At 64.9% G+C, this 15,051-nt stretch overlaps 4 protein-coding genes across 4 annotated transcripts; 2 read left to right on the top strand and 2 right to left on the bottom strand.

The window, feature by feature from the left end:
* Nucleotides 1-69: 69 nt before the first annotated feature.
* PFL1_05128 (uncharacterized protein) lies at nt 70-1,951 on the top strand (the record flags this gene model as incomplete). Its single annotated transcript, XM_007882658.1, has 2 exons — nt 70-1,771; nt 1,938-1,951. 2 exons carry the CDS (start codon nt 70-72, stop codon nt 1,949-1,951), a joined length of 1,716 nt encoding a protein of 571 aa, XP_007880849.1.
* Nucleotides 1,952-3,011: 1,060 nt separating this feature from the next.
* On the bottom strand, nt 3,012-5,642 carry PFL1_05129 (uncharacterized protein; the record flags this gene model as incomplete). Its single annotated transcript, XM_007882659.1, has 2 exons — nt 3,012-4,581; nt 4,687-5,642. The coding sequence occupies 2 exons, from the start codon at nt 5,640-5,642 to the stop codon at nt 3,012-3,014; spliced, it is 2,526 nt and encodes an 841-aa protein (XP_007880850.1).
* Nucleotides 5,643-12,153: 6,511 nt separating this feature from the next.
* PFL1_05130 (uncharacterized protein) lies at nt 12,154-13,457 on the top strand (the record flags this gene model as incomplete). Its single annotated transcript, XM_007882660.1, has 3 exons — nt 12,154-12,527; nt 12,635-12,992; nt 13,113-13,457. 3 exons carry the CDS (start codon nt 12,154-12,156, stop codon nt 13,455-13,457), a joined length of 1,077 nt encoding a protein of 358 aa, XP_007880851.1.
* Nucleotides 13,458-13,688: 231 nt separating this feature from the next.
* PFL1_05131 (uncharacterized protein) lies at nt 13,689-14,786 on the bottom strand (the record flags this gene model as incomplete). Its single annotated transcript, XM_007882661.1, has 2 exons — nt 13,689-14,444; nt 14,556-14,786. The coding sequence occupies 2 exons, from the start codon at nt 14,784-14,786 to the stop codon at nt 13,689-13,691; spliced, it is 987 nt and encodes a 328-aa protein (XP_007880852.1).
* Nucleotides 14,787-15,051: the final 265 nt, after the last annotated feature.

Consider the following 15,051-nt stretch of genomic DNA (forward strand, 5'->3'; position numbering starts at 1 on the left):
CCCCCCCCCCCCCCCCAAACCCTTGCACCCCGGCCGCGGCGGTCCCAACCCCCCGCTGCCGCTGCCACCATGACAAACGGTGCGGCGTACGTCGATGCTCAGCCCAGCCTCATCCCTGCGCGCATCAGCATCCATCACCTCCAGCTGCGCGACCTGCTCCAGCCCGCAGCGCAGCCCGACCGCGTCCTCTTTGTCAACCGCCTCAAGATCGAACAGGCCGACTTCAACAGCCTCAAACCCCCCACCACCTACTGCACCCTCGACTTTCTCCCAAACTGCCTCACCACCTCGTGCGGACTCCTCGCCGCCGGCGGACAGCACAGCGAGCTAGCACTCCGCCCCCTTCACTCGCCCAGCTACACGCCTCATCACCAGGTCGATCCGGACGCCGACCGTTACCCGGCACCCTGGCTGCTCAGGACCCCCACCGGCGGATCCATCAACAACGCCATCAGCATCCAGCCCGACTCGTACGGACAGCCCTCGTCGTCTGCATATTCGGCTCCGCACTCGTCTTCCCGGCGGAGGAGGGAAAGGATCCGCGTCACCCCGCATGATCCGTCTACCTCGTCGTCGTCCTCAAGCGCCACTATCTGGGCGCGCGACGAACCGCGCTCCTCATCGTCTTCCTACCCGTCCCCCTCGTCGTCCTCCCTCTCCCAGCGATATCCCTTGACCCACTCGGCAGGCCCTCCATCCTGGCAGATTCCCGAATGCAGCGACCACGACGACGACACCGCCGCCGCCTACGGCTTCGACCCGTCGACGACCGCTTCCTACTCGTCCGGCGCGTTATCGTCGTCGCCGTGGCGCAGCAGCACCTGGCGTCGTCCACACAACTCGACCCTGCGCGCCAACCTCGAGGCCGAGCGTCGACATGCGGCGTCCGAGGTGGCAGCGCACGCCGGGCCCGTGAGGATCATGGTAAGCAACAATGACCAAAGCATCAAGTCGTACAAGCTGCGCCCGCCCTCGGGCTCGCCCGGGGCGGGAGGGCGCATCGAGTCGGGCCTGCCGGGGCTGTCCAAGACCAGCACGCTCCACTTCCCCACGGCCATCAACCACTCGTCGCTCTCTCCGGACCGTCGCACGCTGGTGGCCGTCGGCGACACGCCCGAGGTCTTTATCTACCACGTGCGGCCCAACGGAGAGTACGACAAGGTGGCGACCTACAGCGCCTCGACGGATGCGTCGTTTTCGACGACGTGGTCCCCCGACGGGTCCAAGTTCGCCGTGGCCAGCCAGGACGGCATCGTGAGCGTATGGGACGTGCGCAGCTCCTATCCGCTCGCCTCGCTCACGACGTCGCAGGCGGGCATGCCCGGCGGCAACGGCGCGGCGCGCGTCGTCAAGTTTTCGCCCGGCGGCGACCTGCTGGCGTTTACCGAGCACCGCAACTACTTCCACATCGCCGACACCGTCACGTTTGCCAACGTGCAGCGCCTGCCTGCGCCCCACGCGACGCCCGGGGCCGCATCCCTATCGCCGCTGGTGCCGACGTCGATATCGGCGCTGGATTCGGCCCACCACGATGACGGGGGATACTCGGATATGCCCTCTCCGCCGCGGAGGGGAGCGATGGCAGCGCCCAACATGGGTCTGCTGACGAACCCGATGAGCGTCTCGGCGTCGGGGTCGTCGTCGTCGTCGTCGGCCTCGCCCTCGACGTCCGGTCCGAATCGGATGCAGATCCTGCTCAATGCCGCACAGGCGCACCGCGAGGCGACGACGGTGCTGGACCGCTTCCGGATCACATCTTCGATCCGACCGGGTGCGTCCCTGTCGTCGTCGGCGGGGGCGGGGACGGGGGCGTACGAGTCGTTGCTGCACCAACGCATCGGTCCGGACGCCGACGAGGTGGCGGGCTCGTCGCTGTCGTCGTCGTCGTCTTCTTCTTCGCCCATCATCGAGGGGTATCCGAACGAGGCCATCATCAGGAACCGAGGTGTGAGGAATCACGAGGGGGCAGGATCGGGGGCATTCGGAATGACGAACATCAGCGGTCTCTGTTGGGATCCTACCGGTACGTACCTCGACTTGTCTTTTTTTCTTTTCTTTCTTCTTTTCCCTCTCCCTGTCGCGATCTGACGCCCTCCTCCTTCTCCCTTCTTTCCCCTTCTTGCCGACGACGACGATGATGACGACGACGATGCGGGGGGACAGGTGAACAAATCTATGTATCCACTGAAAGACTCGTGGCGAGGTATACCGTCCTCGATGCGCGACAACCTTCGTTTGGGCCACAACTCCTCTGAACTTCACCCCGTCCCCCACCCTCGCCCTCACGACGTCGCATCCCATCCCATCCCCATCCCATCATATCGCATCTCATATTGCTTTCCTCCCCCCTCGCCCCACGCGAGGCGTGCCCGAACCAAGATGCACGCACGCACGCACGCACGCACGCTGCCTGATGGGCCACGATGGTTTGGTCTGGATCGGATCAGATTGGATCTGAGTTCGATCTGTCAAGCTCCTCCTGGATGAGGTGGCAGGACGGCGATGCGTGCGTCTCGATGATTGGATGGATGATCGGGTGCCTGTGCCCGATGCGCGTATGCTGGAAAGAGGAGCTGGATGTACAATGACGTTGGAGAGTGACAAGAGACGCAGTGAGAGGGGAGGAGAGGAAGAAAGAGACGATGACTGCCCGCCGCGTTGATGATGACGATGAAGGGGACCTTGTTGTTGTTGTTGATGATGATGATGATGATGATGATTGTTGAGGTTCGCGATGCTGCCGATGCATATGCTGGTGGATGAATTTGGGTGCCGGAAGATGAGATGCCAGGATCGATGGAAGAGGCTCGAGTGCGAAGATGCTGGAAAAAGAGAGGCAGGGAAGGACCAGCCTCCACGTGCTATTGTGATGGGGGGTTCCGCATGTTGGGCGGGGATGCTGGACGTGGGAGAGCTGGGTGAAGGCCGAGATCGAGGCGAGCCTCCTGGTGGGCCCTCCTGACCCACCGTCGCAGCGTCCAAGGGCACACAATCATCCCGGGAGCGCCGCTTCAGAGGAAGCGAGCAAACGGGTCGACGTAGCTGCCCTCGGCGTTGTTGAACGGCACATGCGGAGCGGCGTAGAGCTGCTGTGCAGGCTGAATCGCGTGCAGGTGAGGGTCCTGGAGATGGTGGTGCGGAACGGTGCCGCCGCTCATTCCGGCCGAGCTGGCCAGTGGCGGCAGCGTAGTCGGGCCATTCCCACGACGTGCCTGGTCAGCATCGACCGCATCGAGTACCAGATGCTTCGACGGCACAACACTAGCGTAGCCGGCCGATGCGATTGGCTGTGCCGGGTCCGACGAGGGATAGTAAGCGGTTGCGGTGTTTGCACCGTGCCTAGCCAGGCGGTTGTGAGGCGGCGTGCCAACGGCGAACCCGATGCTGCCGCGTCGGCCACTGTCGGCGAGAGCAGGGCCGTAGTACTCGCCGCTCGACGACGGACGCGGCGCGGGAAGGTGGACGCCGAGGATGCCACGGTCGTGTCCCGCCGCGAGCTGCCAGTAGGCGAGAGGGTGCTGGCGATGCTGCTGGGCCTGGGCAGCTGTCTGGTGCGAGATGTAGGGCGCAAGCAGGGTGTTGGGCGTGGTGACGAGCGGCTCGAACACCGACCTCGGAAAGGGTTGGTTCGAGATGGGGCTGACGCCGCAAGCTGCAGCCTGGGCCGACGGGTCCCCCTCGGGATAGCAGGGAGCCACCGGCTGTCCGCACGGCGATAGGGAGGTGCGCTGCGATCGCTCCATCGAGTAGGCGGGCTCAAGCGCGGCCATGCGCTTTCGGGGCCTCTCGGGCGAGGGGCTGGAATAGGCGCACGCTGGCTCGCTACCGTGCACGGCTGCGAGCGAGCGCTTCGTGGCGCCGGACGGCCTCCTGCCGGTGAGGTAGTCATCCCTGTCCGGCGATAGAAGTCGATAGTCGTACTGCGTGTGACCGGAGAGTGCACCGAGGCCATCCACTGCCGGCAATGCTGGGTAGACGGGACAGGCGGCGTCTGTCGGCGTCCTTCGCGGGTCCACGGGGTCCACCGGCTGCGACGACGGGCTGAACAGCAAGGGAGCAAAGGTCGGCATGGGACCGCTCCTGTTTGGCGATGCGCCGCCGTCCGAGTGGTAGGCCGCGTGCGGGCTCCATGGCAGGCTCGGGCTTGCCCGGGAGCATTGCAGCTGGCGAGAGAAGCTCTGCTGCCTTTGGAGCTGTTGCTGCTGCTGCTGTAGCTGCTGCTGCTGCCTGCGCTGGAGCCTCTGCTGCTGCCGAATGGCGGATCGTCGCGCAGCCTCCATCTCGCGGCGGATGAGCGCCTGCTGGCGGCGCTGGGCGAGCTGCTCGAGAGTCTTGATCCAGTGCCGGAAGTCGACGTCGGACACGTAGATGCTCATCGACAGGCCGAGCCAAAACTCGACCTCCATCCGCGTGATGTCCTTGAGCTCGATGCCGGACAGCTCGGCCCAAGTCTTGTTCGTGTAGGTGTGGTCGTCGAGGAACTTGTTGCCTAGCATGAGCGCGGTGATGAACAGTCGGAACTCGCTGCCCTCTTCGCCGCGGAGGCCGGGGTGGCGAGACTTGAGGCGATGGATGTAGAGCCTGCACGGCGAAGCGGAGGAGAGGAAGGGCAGCGGCGGTCGGTCAGTCTTGATTCCCGAGCCCGTGCACACGTCGCCCGAGGTTCCCGGCTGTCCCCTGACTCACAGTGCGAGCAGGATGACCGATTTCGAGACCTGCGTCGTGCTGAGCAGATCCTTGACAAACAGCTTGAAGCGGTGGCGCGCCGAGAGGCGAAGGCTCAGGGGGTCGCGGCGGCTGTCCGCGGCAACCGAGCTGGGCGAGCGCACAGGGTCAGCGCTGGCGCGGAGGTGCGCCTCGACGGCCTGGCTGAGGTCGTGGGCGGAAAACTTTGAACACTCCGACAGGCTGCCAAGGCTATCGCTCTTGCGATGGCGGCGGTTGGCGAGCGGCGACGACTGCAGGGGTGCATTGAAGGCCGTCGGGCTGCGGCAGGGGGTGGCAGTGGTCGCTGACGGTGGCGCGGGCGAGGCTTCCGGGGTAGCGACGCCGGCGAACCAGATGTAGCAGACCATGTTGGCACACCACTCCCAGATCGGAACGGGGCGCTTCGGGGTCAGGTCAGTCGCCGCCGCGGTCGTCGCAGGAACATCGAGGCCGAACGAGGCCAACGTGTTTGAGCCGGCGTCGTGGCGAGCCGAGCTGGGGGCGGCGGGCATCGGAGGTGCCGGCGGCGGACTCGGGGGCTTTGGGGGAGCATGCGAGTCGGCGTATCCGGAGTCGGCCTGTGACCCGATGCTCCTGCCCTCAACAGCCGGGCGGGTTTGGTTGGCGGTGCGATGCGCCAGCACTGCGCCCGAGCCCGGGTACGCCGCGCCATGGTCGTAGTGCGCCTGCGGGCCAGTCTGCATCTTGCTTGTGCCGGTGTATGCGGGCCAGCCAGTCCAGGCGTCTGCTCGCGGGTCGATGCTAGCTTCAGCCTGCCTACGGGGCGATGAGAGGCTGCGGCTGGCGTTGCGGTTCGACGACGACGAAGGCCGCGAGTAGTGCTTGCGGCACGGCTCGTAGGCGTAGTCGGCCGGATCCGATGAGAGCAGATCGCCTTCCGTGCCGATGCTGAAGGGGCGATGGAGGGCGGCCATGGCTTCGCGGTCTGAGGATGGCCTGGTGTCGCTCGAGGTTGGCGTCGCCGGTGGCACGCCAAGTGAGAAGTGGGGGCGAGCCGGTGTGGGACGTGCTCGCTGCAGCGAGAGCGACGGACAAGTCTAGCGCGACGCTGTCAGCTTGTCGTCTGGCTGTGCCGCTGCTGGCTCCGTCGAGCTTCGCTGGTTGGTGACGAAACGGTCTTTGTGCGCCAGGGCCAGCGGCGCGGAGCAGGGCAGGCCGTCCGGAGAGCGACCAAGGAGGCGGACCAAATGGCAAGGGCGGTGTTGCGGTTCGGTGAGAAGGTTGAAGATCAAGGTCAAGGCAGGATCAGGCGGACGAGGAGGTAAATAGGAAGCGAGAGAGGGGGAGAAAGAAAGAGAGAGGGAGAGAGGGTGGGCGAGTGAGGTCGAAGAGAGGAGGAAGCGAGTGTGTCCGTTAGGTTACGTTGCGAGGCCATGGGCTGAGCCGTCGAGCGGTGTTCGGTGGGGGTGTCGTCAACGAGAACAGATGTGGTGGTGATGGTCGAGGTGTGCGAGCCGGTGACCAGAAGAGACGACGCAGGGTGAAGACGAGCAGAGGAGATGGTGGGCCAAGTGCGGTCTAACGGAAGAACGGTGGTGAAGGTCTGGCGTACGGTTGAATCCCAGGGGTCGGCGGCCGTGGTTAGAGTGTGGGCCCGTAAGGCCGCCTGTCAGAAGAGTCCGAGGTTGGTGTGGTGGTGGGTGGCCGCTAGGATGCCCAACGGGGCAGCAGCGGCAGCTTGCTGCGAGGGTGGCCACGGTAGGGTACCGGTGGCCAAGAGGCTCGCAGAAGGGAGGTCATGTTCATACGCCCGTTGGGCATCACCTTCCGCTCTCGCCGCCCGCCTGTCCGCCCTTGCTTGCTTGTCGCGAGACCATTCAAACGCAGCGTGCCTGCCGTTTTGCATACGGACGGGCAGCAAGCTAAGGCGAGGTGAGGTGGTGGGCGGACCCGGGTTGCAGCGCTCTTCGACGTTACGGTCCGCGCATGAGGGCATGGGTGGGGGTGGTTGTGATTGAGCCGACACGCGCAGGCAGACCGGCCGGCAGGCAGGCAGGCAGGCAGGCAGGCAGAGGGGCGGCCTGGCCTAGACGGCTAAAGAGGCCTGGGCAAGCAAACATGGATATCGGCAGAATCGATGGTGGTACAGAGACGGCTCAGGCCCCAAAAATGCAAAGAGCGGCAGAGGCGAGGGACCGCGACAAAGGAACGGCAGACGGCCAGAGAGAGAGAGAGAGAGACGCGGGCAGGCAGGCCGGCAGGAGCAAGGTGCAAGCGGAGCGAGTGCAGTGCCTCATGAAGGGCCAGCAGGCAGCCTAGCCTGGCCCAGCCTAGCCAAGCCTATGCAGCCTTTGAACCATCGTGGCCAAAGCCGGGGCGGGCGTCCGATTGCGGCCTCTCCGGCAACGACACTTGCTCACACACAGGCAGGCAAGCAAGCAAGCAAGCAAGGCCAACGAGCGTCATGGTCCGGCGCCGGCCAACGCGGGCGGGCACCTTTTCCGCACACCCCTGCCTGGCCCCTAACTTGCTCTACTCTGCTGCTTCGTCGTCAGCCCGGTGCGGGTTGTCACGATCCCTCCTTGCTCGTCCAGCCTGCGCCTACGCCGCCGAGGCTGAAGAAGGAGAGAGGTGAAGGCGATGCAAGCCTGCGGAAACGAGCAACTGGAGGTGGGCAAGGTGGCGTCAGAAGGTCGACGAGGAGCACAGCATGGCAGGCCAGGTAGTCCTGGCGCGGCACGGCTTGGCGTGGCAGGCAGGACAAAGCGCACCGCGAAACGGCACAGCACGGCACCTGACGGCGAGCCTGCAGGCGAGTCGGGCCCGTTGCGTCGCCACCAAACCGGCCACAAGGGAGGCCTGCCAGGCTAGGGGTCAGGAGGAGCGCCCATACCTACATATGCAAATCAACCGACCGATCTGGCCTTCCGAGACGCGCGCCAAGCGGCGGTCAGCCCGGCGCCGAGCGGAGGCGGTGCGAGCAGCGGGCTTTCCGGGTACGCCGACTCCCCGCGGATGACGGTCGACCTAGGACTTCCTTGCACTCGAACGTGCATGCACTTAGATGAGATGGAGGGAGAGTGTGTCGGGCCAGGTCCGACGAGGTGGGCAGCAGCGGCTTCTCTGCCACATCGCTTCGGTATCACTCAACTACTCTCGCTGTTTGGTGCTGGTGATGCTGCCGCTGCTGCTGCTCATGCTTACGCGCGCGCGCGGCGGAGCGAACAATCGCCTTGAAAGGGCGCCCAGGGACTGGCCAGACCACACAGCGCTGCATACGAAGTGAGAGAGAGGGAGAGGCCGTTGTGCTCGGTGCCTGCCTTTGCCAGCTCCGGTGGAACGGCGACATGGGAAGCGTCGTCGGACCTCTGTGCGAGAATAGAGTGCCCACACCTCAAAGGGTTTGATGGAGGGCCCACAGAAGGCGGAAGCGGACGCCGGCCCACGACGCGAGCTGTTGGGTCATCACTTGAGGGTACACTACGCACTCTCTGGTTCGGGGGGCGTCGAGCGAGGCAAGACGCCAAGGTGGGGGCCGAGGCCTGGTCGGAGCATGCCGTCGTACGGGCGGGCTCGGTGCCTCCGCCCAGCAGGTAGGCGAGCAGTTTCGCAGCATGCATCGGTCGGCCGGCCGGTCGGTTGTTCGGGCCTCTAAGCCGCGACCTCATAACACAAGACAGGTCTGCCTCGCGGGTCGTCCGTCGAGCATCGTCGTCTCTTCTTGACTTCGAAAATCACGAGGCAAAGGGGCCAAGCCGTCTTCGTGTGTGGCTGAGCTGGGCCGCGCTGGCTGGCTTTCGCTACGCTGTCGTTTCGTCGGTCGCCGTTGCAGCGCGGCCAGGCACGCCGCACGCAGCCTCCCATCTCTTGACGCCGCCCAGCACCCCTGCTGGCCATGCTCTGCTGCGATTCGGTATTTCAATTTTCGTTTCGATTCGTTGCGCCTTGCCATGCCCGCGCCCGCCGCACCGCCCGCTCGCCCGCTCGCAACCACTCTGGCTGGCTGACGACAGATGGTGGGGCGCCCTCTTCGGGCCGCGCCGCGCCACGCGAGGCGCCTGCAGAAGCGGTTCGTCGTCGTCGGAGCGCGTCCGCCCATGCGGCCAGACCAGACCTAGCGCCGCTCGCCATGCGACGAGGCGGGCCGTCCGTACAGTACGTACACGCCTACCCTAGCACCGTGCCGTTGGTCGCCTTCTCAGGTCGGGGGGAGCGATGCAATCAGCAGCCGTTGTCGCCGAGGCGGCGCCGCATCGTATCGTTACGCAAGGTGCGGCATACCATCATAGGCTTCCCGCGATCAAGAACCGGCGAACCGAGATGGACCGGCGCCGTGCCCGAAATGAAAACATACCTAGATGCCTTCGCCCCTACTCCTTGCGCACAGCGACAAGCAAAGCTCGGGCTGCCAGCAAAGCGAGCGAGAGAGTGTGTCGTTGAAGCTGCTGTGCCGTTCCTCGACACTCGGGTGGCGAAGTGAGTGGAGAGGAGTACATAAGTTCTCTGTCGCTGGCAAAGGGGGTGTTGCAGCCACACAGCTCGATGTGCCGCAAGGTGCTCTTACTTCACGTACGGCCTTTGCCAAGTCATCGCGGCCGATGCTCAGAAACAGAAAAGGGACAGCGTGTGCGTGCTGCAGCCCGCACCGCCTGTTGAAGTGCCGAGGCACACGAACAATAAGAATGGGCCTCGCCTCCAAGTCAGTCATGGTCACAAAGGAGCGAGAAAGGTAGCAGGGGTCGGGCGGGCGTCCTTGCTTCAGCCATAACGCTTGTAGACCCCGACAAAGGTGGGTTTGGCCAACTCAGAGAGGCCGGGGCCCAGGGGCGCCATGACCCGTCGTTCGCACCGAACGATCTACCTACTCTACGAGAAGAGCTTCACCCGCAAGGTAAGGCTACAGCAGGCGACGACGGCGAATGGTCGCCGTTCAAAGTGGGCATCTGCGCCCCGTCACCCTGAGACTACAGTAGGCCGGGCGACAGGCTAGGTTTCCGAGCAGGCTGCGCACAGCCCGCTCGTCGTGAGGACGCCTGCGTGCATCTGGAGGAGCGCAGCAAGAAGGGGACAGAGCAGGTGGGTGCGGTAAGTAGCGAATGTCCGAGCTGGCTGCCCAGAGGCGAACGCCACCGATGCGAGTCTGGCGGCATTCCGACCATCGGCCGTCGAGTTCTCACATCACACCGCGGTGCCTGCCCGAAGCCAGCTCAGCGAGAGACACGGGAGCCCGCCTCTCTGCAGCCCGGCACAATAATGTCCATCCGTGATCTTCGCTCTGCCTTCGCCGCCCGCCCGCACATTGCCTTGCTGCTGTGGGTGAGGGAAGGCAGGAACTCGCTCAAAAGACAACGCCGAGATCGATGAACCACGGCCGATGTGGGTCAAAACGTTAGGACACCTAACACACTAGTCTTACACCCTTTCGCGAGTGCGTACAGTGCGTATGTAGGTGAATCTACATGGCTACCTTTGTACATAACACTTACCGCAGCTAGTGCCGGGCCAGGGCCGCTGCTTCGCCTTTGCCGACGGCGCCAGGGGCCGGTCGAAAGAAATCCAGGGCATGTCGGTCCGCCATACGAACCAGCCAACGCAGCGCCGAGGACACGGCTGCGGCGCGGCTCCAACGGATGTCGGGGTCGAGCCGCCAGTCTCGAGCGAGGTCCAAGTTCGACGGCTTTTCTTTCTCTCTGCTTGCTGCACATGCGGCTGCTCCTCGTGTGCCGCGCCCGAGTCATCTGCGATCAGACACGACCGACGCGGCCGGCACACCCTTCCCTTTTGCCACGCATCGAGGAGGCGGTGAGGGGTCAGCCCACGACCGGCGGTGTGCAGGTTGCAGTGTAGTACCATAAGGACAGGACGGCGCCAGCGACATGCTCGGAGGCGGACGGCCCACCCCTCGCCACATGAAGACAGCATCAAAGGCATGCGGTGCGGGGCGGGCTGGTCTGCCCAGCTGCGTTCGGTTGCACCGCCCGCCTGCCTCTGACCCCTTTGCAGCCCAGTCCGAACGGATGACACCGACCCCCGGCCCGCCGAGAGCCTTTTTTGGCTTGGCCGTCGTCGAGATGACCGTCTCGCGATCTTGACAACTCGCGAGGCAAATGAAAGCAGCAGGCTAGGTGGCGAAAGCAACCCTAGGGGGCTCAAGGGCGACGGGCGCATGACGGCCGTTGGACGACGACGGGAGCAGCGGGCCACTTCGCTGCAGCCGTCGAGGCAAGGTCGCCTCGGTCCCAACGCGCGAGGACGTTAAGCGTCGACAGAGTAGTTACACACTGTGCTAAGCAGTGTGTAGGTGCAGGCCGCCCTTTGTCGCCGCTGCGCTCCTCGCTTCGCCCTTGAACCTGGCCTACCGCAGGCGCTCGATTGTCCAATAGGTTCTCCCGCGAGTCTCACCGTCAGCAAGAGCAGAGCAGAGCAAGTGCAAGACGCCACTTCTGCTGGACTGTACGCTTACACGCCATCGAAAGGCGTTGAGCGGCCTGGGCGGGAGCCCAAACGGGCGAAGTTAAACGAAATCGACGAAGATGGCCGGGCCGGGCAGGGCGACAACGTCGACTCCTTGCTTTGCCGTACCACCGTTCAAAGTCAGAGCGGGCAGAGAACTTCACAGAACATGGGTGCAACCTCGGCGCGAGGCGGGGCCAAGACAGAGTCAGGCACGGCCCGCAGGAGATCCAGAGTCGCCGGGTCCGAAAGCTTGGCCCGACCTTTGCTGCCGCAGTGACGGGTCAGGCCTTGCTCGTCCCTCGGCGCACCTTTCTCGTCCTCGGGACCGTGGCTCTCGCGCCGACGACACGGACGGCTGGCAGCAATGAGCAGGGAAGTCTTGCTCGATCTCCATGCTGACAGGTTCGCCTCTGCTGTGGCGGCAAGGGCTGGCATGAAAAGGGGCTGGCGCAAGGTCAGCGCTTGAAGAGCGAGCAGGGGCCGACGCCGGATCGACCACGGCTTCGTGCTACTGTCTGACCAGGTGGTCGACGGCCATCGACTCCTCTCTGGCTGTCTGTCGAGCGGCTGTGACCGACGGCAGACATACACGCCTCGATGTTGGCCCCAGAGAGGCCAGACCGTCACGGTTGGGCCGACGGCGAGCGATGTCGTGAAAGACGAGGCGCCAGGGCGGGCCGCAGCTCTTCGGAAGTCGGCCGGTGTGCTTCGGATGTCGGCCGGCCTGGCTGCCTCCACAACTTTTTTCCAAGGGCGGGGAACCCGGATGTCGGGCTGTGGGCAACCGCTCCTTCACGCGCAAACCTGCTTTGGTCCGGGCGTGCCGTGCTGCCTCCGCGGACCGACGAGTCCATCAGCCGCAAAGGGTCCAAGCCCCGCCGTCCTCGCTCGACCGCTTCCCATCCCCATCCTCCACGAGCGACGCCCATCGTCCCTTCTGCCACCATCACCCGCCGACCCGGACGCAACGTATAGACGCTTGTGACTCCCGCCCCTGCAACTCGCAATACCCAGGCACTACCACGCACGATGGCGACCGCACTCCTTCCCTACGGCGCGGCCTACGCTGGCGCCACTCAGGAGCTTCTCGATGAGGCCAAGAAGGCAGAGGGCGACGCGTACCTGCCCACCGTTTTCAACCCGGCCACTGTCACGCAGCGCGGCGTGCGCACCCTCGCAAAGGGAAGGGTGCCCGCGTCAAAGGACGGCAAGGAGGGATTCGGATGCTATCACGAGGTCCACGGCAGCGGGCCCATCAAGGTCGTCTTTGTCATGGGCCTCAACAACAGCTGCTTCGGATGGCTGCCCCAGGTCGAGCACCTCAGCAAGGACCCGCGGTACTCTTGCCTCGTCATTGACAACCGCGGCGTCGGCAACAGCGACACGCCTGCTGGCCTGTACAAGTGAGTGGCGGCGTTTCCGATCGCGCGAGACGGCCCTATCGGTTCGCTCCGTCCGGTTCTGACGCTGCGGCCCCGTCTGCCCATTCTAACCTCGTCGCCGACAAAAGAACATCCGAAATGGCGCTCGACGTGATCGAGCTGCTGGAACAGCTCGGCTGGGCCAAACCGCGCTCCATCCACCTCGTCGGCGTCTCGATGGGCGGCATGATCAGCCTCGAGTTCGCACGGACCCGTCCGGACCTCCTCGCCAGCGTCTCGCTGATCAGCACCACGCCCGGAAAGCGGTACGGCACGCCGTCGTACGGCCTCCGCTCGCTCGTCCGCGTCCTGGGCGGCAGGGTGGTGGGCTTCGACAGCGAGTCGTACCGCCTCAACCGTCTCATCGAGACCCTCTTCCCCATCCCCTGGCTCGAGGAAAAGTCCAAGTACGACCAGAACAAGACCAACAGGCAGATCCTCTTCAAGGTAAGTCTGCGGCGCCGCGCCGTCTGATCAATGGGCCTCGGGGACAAGCATTGATCCTCGCCCTCTCGCCCCACCGCCCTGGCGTGCTCCCCCGCTGGCGCCTTCGCTCCGCTCCGGCAGATGTTCGCATGGCGCTTCCAGTTCACGCGACGGCAGACACTGCACGGCGCCGTGGCACAGATGAAGGCGGCCGTGACGCACAACGTGCCCGACTCGGCGCTGCAGCGCATCAACACGGCGGTGCCCAAGATCGTCATCCTCACCGGCGACACCGACTACCTGGTCGACCCGCGCAACTCGCAGTACCTCGCCGACAAGATGCCCAACGCCGAGCTCATCAAGTTCCAGGTGGCCGGCCACGCCCTCGGCAACCAGTTCGACGAGCGCGTCAACACCATCCTCGAGCGCGTCATTGGCGAGGGCAGGGAGGCCGTCGAGCGCGAGGGCGTCAAGAGCAACCTCTAGAGGGAAGTTGGCAGCTGCGGTCGTCCGTCTTGTTCACGTATTTATATAGACTGGAGCCCTTTTGGGCAGGATAAGCAAGCAGAGATTCGAAGCAGGGTGCAGGGCAGGGCAGGTGGAGCAGGGCAGCGCAGAGCGGAGCAGGAAGAGCAGGACGGGACATCTAGAGCAATCGACCCTCTACCGATCCCTCGGTCGGTCGAAAGGTTATCGTCGATGTGGCACGACGCCTGATCAGGCCTCGACCTTGTTGGCGGCCTTCCTGCTCCTGGTGGAAGGCGTGGACGGGGTGCTGGCCCTGCTGCCGCTCGACCTGGCAGGGGCGGCGATCTTCTTGACGCTGGTCGATGCGGAAGCGGGCGGGGTGACGGGGGCCAAGAGGTGGGTGACCATGGCCTTTGCCCAGAAGCAGGTGGCGATGATGAGGGTGACGAGCGCCCTGGCGCGGTCGGGCGAGAAGGCGGGGGCCGACATCTTTGCGCCGTGCACGCCGAGGAGCGAGGTGAGGCTCGAAGACTGGACGAGGTTGGTATAGGCCGGGTGGGACTGTGTGACGACGCCAAAGGCGAGGGCGGCGATCATGGGCGCCAGGATGTCGGTAAACTCGACCAGGCGCGAAAACGTGAGGAAGGGGGGCGTAGAGAAGCTCCATCCGACGGGGTCAAAGACGTTGAGGGTAAAGGCCGAGATTCCGCCTCCGGACGCCGAGATGGTGGCGATGAGCACCTGGAGGAGCCACGAGGAACGGACGGCCGGGTTGACGTGGTTGAGGACCAGATTGATGCCGCCCAGCGTTGCGGCGGTCCGCGTGGCTCCGTCCAGGACGGGCAGGCACAGGTCGAGGAGGCGGGCAGAGGGGGCGGGGAAGAGGGTGAGGAGGAACCCGACGGCATAGTGCACCGAGAGGTAGTTGAGCCACGGCTGCACGCTAATCAGCTGGCCGGGGATCTGTGTGAGGATGTAGTTGGAGAGGAAGCTACCGCCCCAGGCCTGTATGCGAGAGCAAACAAACGAGGAAAGGGCGGGGGGGATCAAGGAAAAGGACCTCGTCAGGCGTCGTCAAGAGCGAGCCGGGTCGAGGGAGGCCACTCAAGGACTGACCATGACCAGGAATCCGGCGGCCTCGCGAAGCATGCCGACTTGAAGCTCGTCGTCCTTCTTGCCCTGTGCCCTGCGACGGGCCTTGAAGCCCTTGCAGATTCCACGGTAGGCGAGAGAGACGCGGAGGGCGTGGAGCGTCGTGGCCCACGGGAACGGGTAGGCTGTCGGGTGCACGGGCGTCATCATGTGGGCGTTGAGCGCCGCTAGCGGCGTGAGGGCGTTGGACAGCATCGTCGGTTCGGTGGCCCGTAGTAGGCGGGAGATGTGAGGTAAGTGGATGGAGGATGGGAGGGAAAGAGAAGAAGTGAACCAAGGAGGAGAAGGAGGACGGATGGGTAGCCAAAGCGACGATGGAAGGAGGTCCGGGCACGGCGTCGTCTGGCCATGCCAGGCAGGCCCTGCAGGCTGGCAGGCGGGCTGGGCTGCGAGGCTAGACGAGGCCAGCCAGCCAGCCAGCCAGCGACGACCCCGAATGCGGAATTGGCGGGGGGATAAA

The sequence above is a fragment of the Pseudozyma flocculosa genome (assembly GCF_000417875.1).
Source record: "Pseudozyma flocculosa PF-1 unplaced genomic scaffold scaffold00018, whole genome shotgun sequence".
NCBI lineage: Eukaryota > Fungi > Basidiomycota > Ustilaginomycetes > Ustilaginales > Ustilaginaceae > Pseudozyma > Pseudozyma flocculosa.